We start from the raw sequence: 18684 nt of genomic DNA, 5'->3' as shown, positions 1-18684 counted from the left end.
CTGCCTTTGTTGTAGTATCTCATGGTGTTACAAGGGGCCAAAACCATCAATGAAGCTTTTATCAGGAGGGAAAAAAAACCTTATGAATCTTCATTCCCAATTATAATTAGGGTGAATAAATGGAAGCCAAACTAATCTCCAATTTTTTATTTGACATAGGCCTGAAAGTTAAAGCCTCAGCTTCATCTTCCATAGGAAAACAATTGAATGTATGTTTCATGGTTCTATCAGCCTTTTTTTTTTTAGAAAAACTGGGAGTGTATTTCATAATATTCTTTAATCAAAGTAACTCACATTATTGAATTGCAAATTATCAGAGAAGTGAATTCTTTCTACATATCCTTTTTTTAAAGTTATATGGTATTGACAGGAAACCTGTGTCTTCAGGATGTATTGAAATCATAATTTCACTTGAATTTCTTTTGTAGCCAGACATGAAATTGGCAAAGTCAAAACAAATAATGGTAGTGTTTTTCCTGACCACAGTGATGCTATCTAACACACACTGTGAGATAACTACATGCCCCTAAGAACATGTTTCTCCAGATTTCTGCTTCCAATCTTGTAGTATAGTTCTGTTGCATGTTTAGGAAACATATCAAATTTCTTAACAAGCACAGTCATTTATGTCCTGCTTCTGGACTAAGAATGATAGGAGTTGCACACTACACACATCTGGAAGATACCAGCTTGGCAAAAGCCGCTTTACATTTCAGTAATGAAAAACACTGTCAATGAGATCTCTCTGTTTTATCATTGCAAATTATTTATATTCTGCTAGCAAGGGTTGGATTACCACATGAACAGGTAACTTTGTTAAGTTCCAAAAATGAATTTGTAGCAAAGGGGGAAAAAAGAAGTATGGAATCAGGTTGTAACAAATCTGAAAGTGAATGCATAACTGTATTAAATAGATATGTGGTGTTCCTCAGCAAAAATACTTTGCATTGTTATGAAGATGCTACATAATATATTTACATTGCTCCACAAGAAGCTACTTACCTGCGAGGGTTGATTTTACCTTATCATGGCTGAATATAGTGGCATTCTAGCCATTTACCAAGAGAGCCAGGAACTAGCAGGATGAAATTTAATTCATGTTATTGGATATATGCGGAATCATATCGGATATATGTGGAGTGGTGTTGTTTGTAAAAAGGCAAAACCCCACAATTTTCCCTTAAGGTGATAAGCTCTTAAATAATCCTTTCAGAATACTGTTTATTTCTAGGACATAGCATATTTGTCTTTCATGCATATTTACTCTTCAATACTGTTCTCTGAAACTTCTGTAGGCTCTTTGTAAATTTTAGATTTATCTCAGAAAAGCCTGGCTGTTTCCTGGTTCACAGCATGCCTTGCAATTGACCACTGTTTTTATGTTGGTTGAAGTTATAATGTTTGCTTTAGTCTTATAAATAATTCCTTCAGGCTATGATATTAAAAAGCCTTCTTCCTCTTTTTTATTCACTAGCAAATAACTTATTTTCTGCTATGAATTACAAAGTAATTCATTACAAAGTATATCTGAGTCATTCAGTTTGGGCATTCCCCTAAGCAGGTTTCCCCAGCATGGTTTTAGAACTCATTTCTACGTTGTTCGTTTGGATATGTTCAAAACTTACATTCTTTTTGGGGACAAGAATCTCTCCTCCCAAGTATTTTTAGATTCTGGTGTTCCTGATTCTGCAATGGTGTTAAATGGAATACTGCATCCAGTATATACAAAACAGATGTTGAGATCTTAGAAAGAGTTCAGAAAAGAACAACAAAGATGAAAGTCTGGTGGCTAAATCATAAGATGAACGATTTAGGAAACTGGGTATGTTTAGTCTAACTAAAAGAAGGACTAGGGGTGATATGATGGCAGTCTTCCAGTACTTCTGTCACAGAGAAGGAGGAGTCAATTTCTCCAAAACACCTGAGGGCAGGACAAGAAGTAACTTGTCATTAAAGGTCATTAAAGAGAGATCCAACCTAGATAAATTTCCTGACAGTGAGAACAATCAGTGGAACTACTTACCTCCAGAAGGTGTGGGTACTCCATAATTGGAGGTTTTTAAGAAAAGATTGGGCAGTCTTTGTCCAGAATGGTATAGAGTCTCCTCTTCAGCAGGGGCTGAACTAGAGGATCTCCAAGGTTCCTTCCAACCCTATTATTCTATGTTATAAGAATAAGTGAAATAGATCTCCATGAAACAGACGATTCTGTTCTACTGGCTTTATTTATTTAACGTGGGCCAATTTAGATCTTAATCACCAATCTTCATCTCCAAAAGTTGAATTTAATTCACCTAAAATAAAAAAAAACAGAACACTTAATTTGATATTCATAGATTTTAGAAGTATTGTCTTGTCCTTCAGACTATCTAACTATATATGTTATATAGGTCAGTTTCTAATTCAGATGACTTGGCTTTGCCCCCTCTTTTAATGAAAAATCTGTCTTCTGACTCTGCTGTCAAATGCTTCTAGATACTTATGGAGGATCTTCTTTGAAGGTTACTGCTCCTTAGTAATCAAAGTAACACTGGGGCTACAGTACTGTTTTTATGTTTAATATGATGAAAAACGCTTCAGCTAAATTCCTTTTTAATCAAATAAGCTTTGAGAACTCATGAGCAGACCCTAGGTTGCTTAGGCATGGAGTCAGCAGATTGAAGTAGGAACAAGAGGATACGTGTGCGCGCAAACCCACAAATATATACAGAGAAAGGAAATTGCAATTATACAACAAACATTAACAAGATGAATAGACTGGAGCAAACAGATCAATAATATATTATAAACAGCATAAATATGTCTAATACAACTAATGGTTTTGAAAATAAAATTCTATGCATCCATGACTCCAACTACCTAATAGATTTTGAGCTATAGGGTTTCTTTCTTTCTTTCTTTTTTTAAGATCTTGTATATATTGCTATTAGTCCAGAAATTCTGCTTTTATGAACCAATTGTATATCACTGGGTACATGAACTTCACTGTGTTTTTGTACCAGTGGTTGCAGGTGAAATAAACAGCCTCTCTGGTCTGACTTTTCTGCTTCAGTAGTTTCTCCTCCAGTATATAAAACTATCATAACTGATTGAGAATCCTTTTCCACAGCTAGCATTTTCTGATCTGGATTAGTATGAAAATACCCGTATCAATATTGGACCATTTCCAGGCTAAACATATTAAAACTATTATCAGTAAAAGGTAGATCCCTGCCAGAGCCTTGCTTAGTTTGCTTGTCTAAATGACGTTAACCTTATCTTATATTTAAAATTATATCTGGGAGAAAGTCTGACTTTTGCTTTCTAAAGGTTACATCTTCTCTGGGACTGACTTTATTGCAACTTCAAATACTCACTTAGTAAACTAATCATAAGACATTTCTGAAGAACCTGTCCAAAACTCCTCTAATCTTCTAATTCCCCACTGGAAGGAAAAATAGAATACTACAAGGGATTTCTATAAACATATTTTTAAAATACTATTAAAACTTACCATGAATATATTCCATTGGTGGCACTATATTCCTGTAAATTATATAAGTCTCCAGCTTTCTAGAGTTAGTGTTAGCAGAATTGATCTCAGATTGCCCTATTTTTGGTGGCAAACCCCAACTACTCAAATCTTGAAGAAAATAGGAAGACAATGCAACAGTGTTTCAGAAGTAGTCCTGCTGTTGGTTTATTGATCATTATTTCTATACATTGATGCAACAATTGAATCAGTTCCTGTTTCTAGCTGCTAAATTTACTATTGTAATATTCTAAAAAGCTAATTGAAATGATAGTAATTAAAATTTTGGAAATAACTCTGGCTGAAAAACTAGTGGAATGGTTAAAAGCTTTGAAAATTGCTACAATTAAGGATAAATGTATTCAAATATGGCCACCAATTATTAGCTGCCTTAGCAATGTTTTTCTTGTTCTGGTGACTTTCTCTGTGCAAAATGTTATTTTCGATAGAAATACTGAACATGGGTGGTATTTGTATTTCTCTGAAAGATCACATGTTCATTCAATCATCTATGAGTGTGTTAGGGCTGGGCAAGACCTTGGGTTTCCTTCTAAAACATTTCCTCGAAAGGTCCAGGATATATATTAAACATTTCGTTTGCAACTCTTTAAAATTACTGTAGCTACGGAAGAGGCCTGTCACGCAAGCCTCAGAAAAGATACCGCTACTTTAAAAAATTGCAGAAAGGTGCTACATTAATACCCCCATGCACTTGAAAATGATTTTTCTAAAAACAATTTCATTCTGTGTATTTCATAGCGATGGTACACACAGGTTCATGGTTTCTAATCCATCTTTTCACTTCACATTTGGAATGAATCTAAGAAAGGTAATATTATGAAATAGGTTTTTGATTGTTGAACACTTGGGTGTATAAAGGCCAGGAGAAATGTTTAACTCAAGAATAATTTTGGCAAGTCAGGAATAATTGTATGCATTTTAAAGCATATGCACACACAAAGTATGAGAGCCAGTGTGGTGTACTGGTTAAGGTGCAAGACTAGGAGCAGAAAGAATTAGGTTCTAGATCTCCCAGGGAAGTTGCAAAAACATCTATGAACGTGCGCTACACTGCCATGGTAGACTATGATTATGGTGACCATATTTTCATGGGGAAAAAGTAAAGGACAAGCCTGAAAAAGGGACAAATTTAAAAAGGTTCATAATAATAAAATATTGTAATGTTTGTAACTTTGTTTTACAAAGGAAAGTAGAGATTGAGGAATCAAAAATTAAGATAAACTTTACAAAATGCATATTTTAATAAAAAATAATATCAAATAATATATGGACTTTTTTTTAAAGGAACTTGATTTCCATAATTTTTACACCAAGTAAAAGGCTGTGCATTACGTCATACTATAAAGGCCCAGAATAAAGGACAAAAGTGAGTTTTTGGACAAGTAAATAAATCTAAAAGACATTTTTGTGAAAGAATATCCTTTATAATAAAGGACATATGATCGCTATAATTATGATCCATGACCGTTAATGAAGAGTCCTTCATTCTGCAATCGCACGCATGCATATTGCATGGAGGAACTTTGTTCATTCAGTTTGCTTTATAGATAAATTTAAGAGTGAGTATTTCTTCCCTTATATCTTGTATTAGGGTGTGGAGTTTGCAAAAGAATGGTGCCAGCTTTCCAACAAGCATCCACTGAACTGAAGGGCATGTATGTAAGTGAAAAGTCTTGTAAGACGTTTTTGGGTTTTTAATTACTTCATTAATAAAAGTAAAGCTTCTTTATTGGCATGTTTTTAATATGTAATAGTTACTGAATGTAAAAAAAGCTTAAATTAAAAAGCAAACAGAAATATTACCTTATTTATATTAATCCTCTGGGAACATTTACTTGAAAGTATCAATTTGGAACAGGATTCCATGGTTCCTCGTTATACCTGAACATAAAGTCAAAATTAGATTTCCCATCTGGCTATTTTATTTCCAGGGAAGGTTACTTTGAATTGAAAGTGATGCAGTACCATGAAATCAAGTGTTTCCAATTCTCCCTCCTGTTGTATTTAATCACATTTACATTCCCCATTTCTTCTGGGAGGTAGACAGTTTTTCAGAAGTAACACACTGGGAAAATTTAGGCTGAATGGGAGTGACTGGTCCAAGACCATTGTTTACCGAATTAGTGTCATTTGCATTGACATTTGCATAGAAAGTCTTGGACTGGACTGTCCATCTCTGTCACCTGTAATGTTAGATGAGTGCATCTGTAACTCTGGTTGAGTCTGTCCATGACCTCTTAAAAAATTTGCATACATTTATTTTTCTTGTGCCAGAGTGCTATATCTGGTGAAAAGACTTGATGTTGTGGGGCTTTTTTGGTCATGAGCAATATATTAATTATTTGCTTTCAAGAGTGCACTGAAATATGTAGATAAAATATATAGAGTGTCTTGTGGTAAAAGAAATAGGTTTCATTGTGTATACATGATCTGAGATTAGGGCCCATTGCAGTTTACTGTCTCATAGCTTACAAAATGTAGAGGCTATTTAATATTGCAGGAAGACTGGTAATGCAAACTCTTCTTCAAATGTAAAATTATTAAAGACTGTGTCCTGAATTGGTAAGTAACACAAAGCAAAGTTAACCATGTATGCCAGAAAATTCTAGAGTTCATATTGAGATGATATCTTTGTTAGGGCAATAATGGTAGAATTGTCAATAAGGAAAGGAAAGTAATTTTATATACGGTGCATTCAGAAAGTATTCAGACCCCCTTTACTTTTGTCAATTTTGTTATGAAATTCATTTTTTTCTCATTAATCTGTAGTCAGTAACCCATAATGACAAAGTAAACACAGAATTTTAGAAATGTCTGTAAATTTATTAAAAATAAAAAAACCTAAAATATCAAGTGGCATAAGTATTCAGACTCTTTGCAGCAACACTTAAAATTTAGCTCAAATGCCTCCCATTCTCTTGATCGTTACTGACATGTTTCTACAACTTGATTGGAGTCCACCTATGGTTAAGCTGAATGGAGCAAAGTACAGGAATATCCTCAATGAAAACCTGTTCCACAAAGCTCAGGACCTCAGACTTGGCTGAAGATTCACTTTCCTCCATGACAACGATCCTAAGCACACAGCCGAGACGGCACAGGAGTGACTTATGGATAACTGTGAATGTCCAAAAATGGCCCAACTAGAGCCCTGACTTGAACTCTATTGAACATCTCTGGAGGGACCTGAAAGTGGCTGTCCACTGATCATCGCCATCCAACCTGACTGTACTTGAAAGGATTTGCAAGGAAGACTGGCCAAAAAATCCTCTGATCATAGTGTGCAAAACTTGTCACATCATATCCAAAAGGACGAGGCTGTAATTGCTGCCAAAAGTGCTTCAACTAAGTGAAGGATCTAAATACTTATGCCAATGTAATATTTCAGTTTTTTCTTTTTAATAAATTTATAGACATTTCTAAAATTCTGTTTTCACTTTGGAATTATGGGATACCAAGTGTAGATTAATGAGAGAGAAAAAATGAATTTCAACAACTGTAGAATCAGGCCGCAGCATAACAAAATTGACAAAAATGAAGAGGTCTGAATACTTTTTGAATGCACTTTATATCCTTTTGGAGTTTCATTGACCAGCTATCGCCACTCAGATTGATTAAAAAAACATTGGAAATTACCTTTAGCTTTCTTAATTAAAAATACCAATCCAAAATCCTTTATAGTGTCCTGTTTTGGATTTTCTTTTGCAAAAGGATTTCCCCTGATGAATAATTCTAGAGACTTCAGAGGCTTTTCTAATTAGCTGAAAGATATTGAATTAATATGGATTTTGGTTGCTTTTAATATGTTCAGCATGGCAACATTTGCTCTTTATGTGACACACAATATGAAGTGGTTCAGGTTAATTAAAGAATTTTTATAAGTAATTCTGTGGCCTCATTAAGTATCCCGTGTCTTTTTCTGAGTGGCTAAGGATAATAATATTGAAAAACAGTGATTAGCAAAATACAAGGAGGAAATGATAGAACATGCTGACATAATCCTTTGGGAACAAAAGATAACAAGACCAATCATAATGCACCTAAACATCTCTTGACAGAAAAAAAATAGCCCTTTGTTGACCATTGGTGGAGTTTCACAGATGTCTTCCAAAGGGCATTTCTAAGAGATAATCCAAAAATCTTTAAAGTCCTTTCTGATGTCCTGGCTGTCTGATGTCAGAAACAAAGGATGTAATCTTGAATGTGGTGAAATAGTGTTAATAATTGGAGAAATCAATTGACTGCACAGGTCAGAGCCCTCCAGGTGTAATTGAACTTCAGTTCCAACCATCTCTAACCAGCATTGTTCTATTAGGAAGTACAATAGGAGCACTGTTAGATTTGGAAAGCCAATTTTGCTTCTTCTCGATGTCTGCTATGTTAGCTGCATTGTTAGTACTGATTATTGCAGCCATTGATCATTTTATTCAATTATAATTAAACCTATTAATATCTGTATATCGCTCCATTGCACTTTCAAAACTTCAGCATTTGCAGAGGTTCTGGATACGTGGTGAAGAGAAAACCCCAGCTTCTTTGTGAGAAAGCCGCATCAGCAGGGCATGAATGTTTGCCAACTCAGTGCCTGCTGACTTATCAAGACTATTCTGAAAAAGAAGGGGGAGGAGATAGGCAGGGAATAGAGAAAAAAGATGAGAAAAAAAATCCAAAAGCCCAATGATTGGCAAAAAGGAAGGTAGACAAGAAAACTGCTGGATTATCCCTAGGAGGCCTGTACAAACAAACTCCCCCACCTTTCTACACTGACTGAACTTGAATCAACTTACTGCCCAGGCAGAGAAGGGAGCTGATTTTTTGAGCTGGACATCTAAGAGGGAGGGGGGAAATGTGGGGACTACACAAGAAAGGAGCAGCAGGTATATCCATATTTGAGGCTGGTGAGCCCATTTTTGGTAAGATTGTTGGAGATCAAGCCTCAAATTGCTGCTGCTGGAGCAATTTATCTAATGGATAGGCTTCCCTCTCCCCCCAAAAAACATTGAGTTCTTGCTTTTTGACTCTTGTGGCTCCAAAGAGTCTTGTTTTTTGCTTTCGTACCTTGTCCCCTAGTACTCAGGGGATAGAATAATTCACATTCTCTTCAACTTTGGAAGATTGGTTATACGCTAGTCATCTCCACATCTCTCTATCTAAAAAGGTCTCTGGTACAGGATAAATTTCTTTAATCTGATTTTGTTTTGAGATGCAGTGTTTAAATCTGTAGTGTGTTACTGTTCAGATGCACTGGACATCAACACCCCATCCATGCTAAAGTTGAAGTCCAAGTCCTTCAGAGCCCCAGGTTGTAAGAGGCTGCTATAACTATCACAATTTTCAGTTGTTTGCAGAACCATCGGAACCTTTTTCTGAAAAGTGTGTTGGTTAAGGTATTAGACAAGGTCTAAGGAGAGCCAGTCTCAAGTCCACCCTCAGTTGTGGAAGTTTGCTGCATGATTTTGAGCAAGTCACTTCTTCTCAGTCTAACTTATTTCACCATGTTATTGTGAGGAAAAAAAAATTCAATATTTTTATTTTGGCTAAGAGTCATTAGACATACAAGGAATTTGTCTCTAGCGCAGAAACACTCAATGTACATGCAAAGCAACAGAGTAATAAACATCATAATATGCTACCAATAAGAGTGGGTAGTAGAGAAGATGAGAAGGATAATAATCCTAAACCATAAAAATGGGTAAATATACTTAGACATAAAACAATATGGTGAGGATTAGGTGTTCAGCAGAGTGAGTGATGGCATGAGGGAAAAAACTGCCCTGAACTCAGGAGTTTAATTAGGAGGAGAAATTGCTATGTATGTAAATTGGAGCTCCTCAAGGAAAGGCAGTATATAAACCGACCAATCAAATAAAAACAAAACAAAACAAGTAAAACAGGAAGTTTAGATCAGGAGAGGAAAAATCATCACTTCCCTCTGTGTAAATTGTATTTAGATCATTCTGTATTTGTGTGGCTAGCATAATCGTTCCTGATTTATTGTAAAACAATAATATTACTTCAATTGTATTGTAGGATACTCCACAACTTACAACTGCAATTATGGGTGGTGTTGCAATTCTAAGTTTTTGTGGTTATAAGCAGGGGTAGGATATGACAGGGTTAACTACCGGTTCGGGATTTACGAGCTTCCCTGTATGATGCGAGCCATGCGCCTGTAAATCGTCATCAGTATGCTGTTTGCAGAGAAGCAGCCTTTGAAACAGCCCTCTTTTCCTGCTTTTTTAACTGCAGCTGTGCCTCGTTTGGTAGCTGAAGTTGAAAAATCAGGAAATAAAGATCAGGTAAGAGCCCGGGTGGGCAAAAACATCAGCATAGAACCGGTTCTATGTCTGCTGCTCTTCAGAGCTACTGGTTCTACAGAGGTGGACAGAACCAGTAGAAACCCACCCCTGGTCATAAGTTGAGTCATCATGTGACTGGTCCTGATCTTACATCCATTTTTACAGTGGTTGTAAGTCAAGTCACAGAGGTCATTAAGTGAATTCAGCTTTCTCAGTGACCATTTTGCAAATTGTGATCATGTGACCACGGGATGCCACAGCTGGCTATTAATGCTGACCATGGAAGGCATTGTACCCAAATGCCAAAATGCCCAAAATGCAATCACCTGACCATGGAAGGTGTTGTGATGGTTTGCGATAGTTGTAAGTGTAAATTTAAGCCATAAGACAACTCTTTTGGAGGTTGTCTTAATTTCGAACCATTGCTAAACAAATAATCATAAGTTGGGAACTACCCGTACTGCGTAATTGAAATGAGTACTTGAAGAAGATTATAATTGTCTGAAAAAGAAAAGTGAATCAGACAGTTTGCTAAAGAAAAAAAGGCTTGCCTTTTCTAAAGAAAGTAGTAACATTCAAATTTTGAAAGACTGAGTGAAGCATGAAGAGGTTTTACACAGATAAAACCAGGTAAATTCAGATTCATTTGTTCATATTAATTTTTGTTTTAAATATAGAGAAAGATTCAAGGACTCAACAATCCTCCTATATGTGCAAAAATTAACTGATTCTGTTTTAAGATGAGACAACTAGAAAATGTGCATATAATGAATATAATGGCATATCTGAGTACAGTACTGATAATTATATCTCTGCTTTTATTCTTCTCAGTCAGAATTCTTTCATAAGGGGTATGTGCAGGGTGCAAGGGTACAATTACACCCTTTATACCAACTGGATATTTTGTTGCGTTATAGATAATAAGTTTTATAAATCAGCCCAATGGGTTTTAGAGGTTTTAAGCCTATAATTGTTGTCCTATCTTAAATTTATCATTTACCTATAAGAATATGGATGTTTTGCTGGTTTTTTTTTATTGCCACAAAGTCACAGTCTGTAATAAATGTTGTTCTGTTCAGCTTCTCCTTTCCTATTTTTGTCTTGCCATAGCACTTTACCAAAAGATAATTAGCACCTGGGAAGAAATTGAGTCAGGTTTCTTCAAATTAGTTTTCCGAGGAAGCCTTTTTGATGTGTAACATTTCATTAAACACGGATAACTGGACTGCTCAGTAGCAGACTAGAGGCAGTACTAATGTTATAAAGGACAAGGATTTTCAAAATACAGGCTTCTCCAGTGATTGGCATATAAATGTCCAGTTGAAAATTTAACACTTCCTCATAAAAATATAAACTCCCCTCTGAGAAAAGTTCATAAAAACAGAGCTGCTTCAGAAAACAGAGCTTTCTGAAGCATTCTTTTGCTATTCCTAAGAGTGGAATTAGCTACGTCAAACATAAAATTGCCAGTGATTTGCTACACCATGCTTTTCTTTGTCCATAATCCAGCCTATTTCTGGTAGAAACTGTATTCTGAGGTATGGAAGAATACCTCAGAGAAAGAGACAGGTTGACAAGGTGTTGCTTTTAAAGCACCAGGAGCAGCAGGTTTGTAAATAAACAAACAAACCTAGTGTTCTGGTATTTAGACTTAATAAGAATAATTGTGGGGTTATAACTGGTTGTGAGGCCTATAGAATTTAGTCTAAAGGGCTGGGGTAGAGGGGGGTGCCTTTATCCCCATGGTAACTTGATACATCACTGTTTCTGAACTGAAAAATTAAATGAAGTCCTCAAGAGGTAGCTCTGCAGCCATGATGGATGAGAAGAGAGAAAGGGGAAAGAAAGGGGAGAGGGAGAAAGAGAGAGAGAGAGAAGGAAGGAAGGAGAAAGAAAGAAAGAAAGAAAGAAAGAAAGAAAGAAAGAAAGAAAGAAAGAAAGAAAGAAAGAAAGAAAGAAAGAAAGAAAGAAAGAAAGAATATGTGAAAATAATTTTCCAGGGTCTTGTAACAATGAGATGGAAATGAATGTAGGAGTTTTCCTATTAATCTATTTGACATTGTTTAAAGTAGGTGTTGAACATCCAGAATAGTCAATCAGCTGACCTTCTTCGATGATCTACTTTAACATTTCATACCAGAGCAAAGATTCTGTGCAGCTTATTCTGATGAGGGACAAGTAGAGATAGATTAATTCCATGCTGCTAAAGGGATTTAAGTCTTCACGGGTATTAATCAGAAGTTAATCTTTCAGTTGTATCTTCAACAACTAGCCACTATGGGATATAGCAGCAAGACTACTTGGATCAGAGAGAAGCAGTCCTGTCCTCATTATAGTTTCATTTAAAAGTGCTTGGGGCTTTGGAGGAGCAGAAAGATATTATTTCACGGAGAAGATCTCAACTTACAAATTCGTGATCTAAGAGCCTCTTTTTAGTTTTGCTTGTGCCAAGGAGTGAAGAGAAAATTTTGAATCTACTCCTTTTTTAAAAAAATTAAAAACATCATACTCTGATTAGTGATTTCAGGAGAAATTTTTTTTTTTATTATAAGGAATGAGATAGAGGGATAATAAAGAATGGGCAAAAGATACAAATATAATGATTTAAATTAAGATGGAATAAATAAGATAGAATTATGAAGAGTGAAATGTGTGGAGAAGTTTATATAGAAGATATAGAATGGTAAATAAAATAGGTAATGATATGTAAGATGAGCATGAATATAATTGAAGCCCATGTTCACGGGTATTAATCAGAAGTTAATCTTTCAGTTGTATCTTCAACAACTAGCCACTATGGGATATAGCAGCAAGACTACTTGGATCAGAGAGAAGCAGTCCTGTCCTCATTATAGTTTCATTTAAAAGTGCTTGGGGCTTTGGAGGAGCAGAAAGAGGTATTATTTGCTCATAGGAAATGACAACTTAAATATTGGGATATAAGAGCCTTTCTCTTTTAGATTTTAATGGAAAAGGTTCCAAGATGTAATGTGAAGACAAAATGTTTGTCTAAATCTAATAATTTGTTTAAAAAATTAAAAAACTACCTTGTACCTGAATGGCTGACTAGTATGGCTGTTATTGAAGTTCCAAAGATATCCTAGTGATACAATTTCCAACAAATATGAATGCTAAGTTATTTTCACTTGCTTGAGATGTTTTTAAGTATTCTTATCTGGAAATGTAACATTCTCATGCAATCTACGTTACATTTTCATCTATATTTCCTGAACATTTGTCATATCCACAAAATTAGTAGAATTATGTGCAAATAATGTGCTTGTCTGGGATTTGGTAGGAGCTGTTTCTCTTCATCTATGAAGTTAAAAATAAAATAGATTGTTTCTACTCCCTTTGGTTTATCTAGCTTTTGCAAATTAATTTGCAAATTTATTATATAATCTGGCCACACTATCCTGTTCTAGCTTGTTTGTAACATATTTACCTTGCCCAAAAGCTTTACTTGCCATAGGAGAAAAAACAACCTAATTGAGAGAAAAAAATAGATCTAAAAGAGAAATTGCAAATTTAACTTTCTGCAACAGTTTTTTTCTTCCTCCAGGGTCATGGTTATCTCATATGTTTAGATAAATATTCAGAAGATTAAGAGATTTTCACAATCCACATGTAGTCAAGATTATAACAATATATATTTTACTATTCATGCTACTAATTTAATCCAGGATGATATGCATGGAAGTCTCCCCTATTATCTTTGTAGCAATCTTGTAAAATAGCTTAGGCTAAATGGTTGTGATTTGTTGTTAGGAAGCTATCACAAAGCTTTATGATATGATTTCAGTTTTCCCTGGTAATCTCCAACCATCAACCACTATGAAATCATATATGTTCTCAGAAGCCTTTCACACAGTTATAGAATCTGAATGTGTTAGTCATGATGGCAGCTGTGGCAGATACTTACACCATTAGGAAATTGCTATCAAAGAAGGCTTTTACTGTATAATTGCAGTATCATCAGTAGGACTTATTAAATGTTCTCTGTTATGTCCTTAACACCACAGTAAACTTAAGACTTACTTACATGACTAAGATTGATAGAAAGGAATATATTAACAGAATGACATTTAACAGACTTTTAAAATAATAATTTGCCCAGGAATTGATGATTAATTGCTAGCATTGACACTATGGCAAGAATAAAAAAGAGTTGAAATACTAATTGTGTGATGTCTGTTTTAAATTGATCTCCAAGTTATGCACGCAGTAGCATACTTTATTGTTTAGACAGTTTTCCTACTTCATTGCATGTTTGCTACCATATTAAGTGGTGGAATAGGGAATGATCTCTAGATGTTACTGAACTACAACTCCCAGCTGCCTTTATCACAAAGACTCTGTTTGGAGCTGCTGAGCATTGTAACTTTCAGGGAGCACAGATTCTACAATTATGTGCTATGAGGTCACAATTCATTTTTCTTCATAAATATAACAGCAAGTCGCAGCATGTAAAAATAGCTAAAATTTTATTGAAATTGTATAAGCCCATAAAGGAATGAATTAGAGGATATGTAAATGGGATGATTCCCTTGATTTTTGGGTGGGAGTTGCTAGCAAATATTATTTTAAAATATTATTTTCTTGCAATTAATGTTGGGTTTTCAAATTTTGGGAAAGCTGATTGGAGTAAGGATATTTTGATTCTGTCATTGCAGGTACTTGCAGGGATGAATGTCTACTCATCTGAATTCGAAAAAATAAAAGAAGAATACAATGTCCGGGGATATCCAACAATATGCTACTTTGAGTCAGTCTCTACTTAATCTGCACATAAGTATTGCATATAATTGCATATCTATATTTATTCTTGTATCCCAACTCCTCTCTGTTTCACTGCTTTTACAGAAAAGGGAAATTCCTATTTAATTTTGAAAACTATGGTGCTACAGCAAAGGACATTGGAGAATGGCTGCAAAAGTGAGTTTTTAAAGTTGATACCTTCCATCTTTGAGAATGATATTTTTTGATGAGCATTAGGGGGGAAAAGAATATATAACAATGCAGTTATGAGTTAATGAGTTAAAGGTAATCTTGAGCTCTCACTTTCATTTGTCATGCTTTTTATTTTGCATGTGTTAATTACAACTCTCCATTATCTTTTACTGAGTATTGATTTCACTTAAGCTTTACTTGTGAAAAAAATACTTTTTTGTCAGTCTCTCCTTTGTATCTCAATTAGGATACATTGTCCAACAGTTCTGACCACCTCTGCATGTTTCTTTGGCTCATGGGGGCAGCAGTGGACAAACTTAACGATGTACATGCAATAACCATCACAGAGAAACAGTGACATTTCTACCCTCAGATCTGTTAGATTAGTCTTGAATTCTTGTAATACATTCCTTCTTTTCAGAGCCAATAATGCATCTTAGGCATTTGACAAGGAATAAAATGATACAATCATGAATATATTCATTGCCCAAAGCATCTTAGAGGAAGCACAGCATAGGTTGAAAAATTACAAAGCGGAGATACAGGAAAATATGCAAGGGTCTCATAGAAAGTTATATACCAATTATTTGCCTGTGTTAATAGTGCTGGTATCTCTGTGCCATGATACTGCTAATAAAATTTGTTTTTTTTTCCGGTATGATATTTGAGCCATGTGGAATCCAGAAATGATTCAAATATATTCATGTATTTGGTCTTCTGCCAGACTTGTGAGGCCATTATTTGTTCTGAAAGCAAATTGAGACAGTGTATTGCTTTAAGGATTTAGATTGATATATTGTGTTAGGAGAACATGAGTCTGTGATGATTTACCATTGGGGGAAAGCAAGGTTATTTTAAGTGAGTGCTTAAAGTTTCTTTGAGAATAATGGGGGTTTGCATCTGTTATGTGAGTTACCCTAATAATAGCTGTCAAAAGATGATAAATGTCACACCAAAATTAGACATTTGGCAGTATGGGCTGAATTGGAAAAGACAGTAAATCTCATCTTAAGTCTTGTATCTCTGCTAATTCACAGCTGGACTGAAACATACTTGGACACATCCAATTCAAATTGGACAATAATGTCATGATGGATTGGTAGTTTGCATTGCTTTTTATTCTTCCCATATTGGATGCATACATATCAGTGATTCCTTTTTGGATTATACAATATTATGCAGAGACAGAAAAAGGAATAAGAAATATAAAGTCAAAGACACTGAAGGTGTAAAATAAGAAAAAAGAAAGGAAGCATCAATAAAATCTGTTTACATAAACACCATTTGTTATACTTCTTCATACCTTTCTGTCCCTGCATAGCGTCCTTGCTTCTACCATATCTGTCCATCACTCCATACATTGCCCTTTATTCTTTATACTTCTCCCTTCTCTCTCTTTTTCAGGATTTCATCAATTCCATCTAAACATGACTCTTTCAGACTTTTTCTTTTTTACTTCACTTTTCCTTCATTTTTTTGTTTTGCAGTTTGATCCTTGTTCATTTTCTCTGCATTTTTGTCAACATTTTGGCACCTTCATCCATTTTCCCATCTGTGTTATACTTTCTATCAAGAAATAGAAATTCATCGACTTTTCTGCTTTCTGTGTAACAATTGTTCTCTCAAACTTCAGATATATAGTCCTTGAGGCCTCTCGGCAAATCATTTGGATTCTCAGCAAACAACATGACACTATCTGCATACAAAAGTACTTATTCATTCACTTCCTTAACAAATACCCAACTAACCTGGCCACAAATTAAGAACCAAGGGAACATCTTTCCTTTATTCCCTGTTTATCTTCAGTCATCCCATTAATTCTTACGCATGCTAGAATTGATACAACAGATAAATCACACATTTAAAAAAAAAGCCATTCATCACATTCACAATCAACGTTCAATTCTGTAGTAACCCAAAGTATTCTATAATTCAAGTTTGTTCATTTGTGTTTATCATACACAAATAAAAATTCTCATATTTATATATTTCTCAGTGATCTGCTAAAGAGCAGTAACTTGGTTCTGCCACAGCTTCCTGTTCATGTTTAACAAACTCCACCTTGCTATCCTTCTCTTTAAAAATATTAAGAATAATGACATCCTTCCAGTTGTCAGACACGTGTGCAGTTTTCACATACATGTTAACCAAGTCACACAGCCACTCCATGAATGAGTCACATCTGTTTTTAGTATTTCTAAAGAGCCGTGTGGCGCAGTGGTTAGAGAATGCAGTACTGCAGGCTACTTCTGCTGACTGCCAGCTGCCAGCAATTCGGCAGTTCAATTCTCACCAGGCTCAAAAGTGCTATTGCTATTGCTATTCTGCAATCACACTTTATGCCAGGAGTTTTTCAACATTTCAATTGCATTTATGGTTTCTTTTTCATCATTTTTTCTAGGAGACTAATTTTAGTAGCATTAATGTCAATACCACTGTTTATACTGCTATCGTTCACATTTAGATCAATAAAATACTCCAGCATTTCCTTACTTTAGTGTCAGCCCAAATTATCTCATCACTGTTACTGTTAATTTCTTTTGCTATTCAGCAGGGCTCCCTGTTGAGAGCTGCTCACCCACTTCTAAAACATTTTTAAAAAAATCTATCAAAACTGCTTTTTACATCCCTGCCACTTTAATTTTAACGATCCATTGCTCTCTTTAGCTATATTATTATAATTATCTTTTTCTTTTGTACAATATCTTTCAGATTCATTTTTATTGCATTCTTATATGCATTTTTCTTCATCCACAGCCTCTTGCTTTATATCAATCCACCAAATATCCTATTTCATATTTTCCATTAAATGTAATGTACTATGCACTATAATTCTTTTTACTCTCTTTCAAGCAGCTCTATTTCTTTCTTCCTTAAGACCCCTTTCCAGGCATTCTGTTGTGAATTTTATCTTCTTTTTTATACAAGGCTCATATTTTCTTTTTCTTGTTCAGTCAATCTACTTTAACCCCTATTTCTTTCATAACTCCCATTCCTTTAACTTTTCTTCTTTTTCTTTCTCAAATTTCACTGTTAATTCTATCCACAAATGTTTTGTCCCATTCAGAACCTCTCGTCACTCTTGTAACTGTCACTCATATATACCTGCATTTGTCCAAAACTACCTGTACACTTTCATTTCTGGGCAGACGTTCATCAACTCAACTCCATTGTACAAGATCTGATGATTTTGGTCCAGATTTATTACACCATTCCTCCTTTTTCTTAGCTTCACAAGACTTGTATTTTTTTTTCTTCAGTTTCATTTCACTTGTTAATTCATGCTCTTTGTTCTTTTTCCTATCTTGGATTCCAAAATACAACCTTTCATGTGCCATGCTTGTTATTAGATAGGCTCATATTCATCTCCATGTCCACAGTGGCTACAGGGTGTACTTAAATTGACCACATTACTGAAGCCCTGCTCCTTTCTACAGAAGGCGGGATTTGATCATATGGTCATGGTTGCCACATTGACCTTTTTTTTCATCCCCTTTCCCCTCTGCAAACACCCTTGATTATGAGTCATAACTGTCATGAATCCAGGCTTTCACATTATTATTTTTCACATAAGGGGGAGATGTGTATGCTAAGCCTATCGATTTTAGTTGTGCAGTTAGTCCTTGACTTAACAATAGTTCGTGTAGTATCTGTTCAAAATTACAATGGCGATGAGAACAAGTGACTTATGATTGTTTTTCACACTTATAACCATTGCAGCATCCTCATGGCCAAGTAATCAAAATTCAAACACTTGGCAACTGACTCATATTTATGACAGTTAAATGAGGACTATTTGATTTGCCCCTTTTATGATTGACAAGCAAAGTCAATGGGGAAACTAGACTCATTTAACAACCGTGTTACTACCTTAACAACTGCAGTTATTCACTTGTGGCAAGA

General features: G+C 35.1%; 1 protein-coding gene across 2 annotated transcripts in view; it reads left to right on the top strand.

Moving 5' to 3' along the window:
- The window catches only part of PDIA5 (protein disulfide isomerase family A member 5), a 251595-nt gene that overhangs the window by 137743 nt on the left and 95168 nt on the right, over positions 1-18684 (top strand). For both annotated transcript variants that reach the window (XM_087950217.1, XM_087950218.1), the window contains exons 8-10: positions 5124-5191; positions 14505-14596; positions 14695-14766. In XM_087950217.1, coding sequence (XP_087806343.1) covers positions 5124-5191; positions 14505-14596; positions 14695-14766 — 232 coding nt within the window. The remainder of the gene's footprint in view (positions 1-5123; positions 5192-14504; positions 14597-14694; positions 14767-18684) is intronic.

This window comes from Notechis scutatus, chromosome 1, assembly GCF_049901735.1.
Source record: "Notechis scutatus isolate UNSWTSFEM ecotype Mainland chromosome 1, rNotScu1.2, whole genome shotgun sequence".
NCBI classification, from domain to species: Eukaryota; Metazoa; Chordata; class Lepidosauria; order Squamata; family Elapidae; genus Notechis; species Notechis scutatus.
The sequence above is the reverse complement of the archived record's forward strand: the minus strand, read 5'-3'. Positions and strand labels throughout refer to the sequence as shown.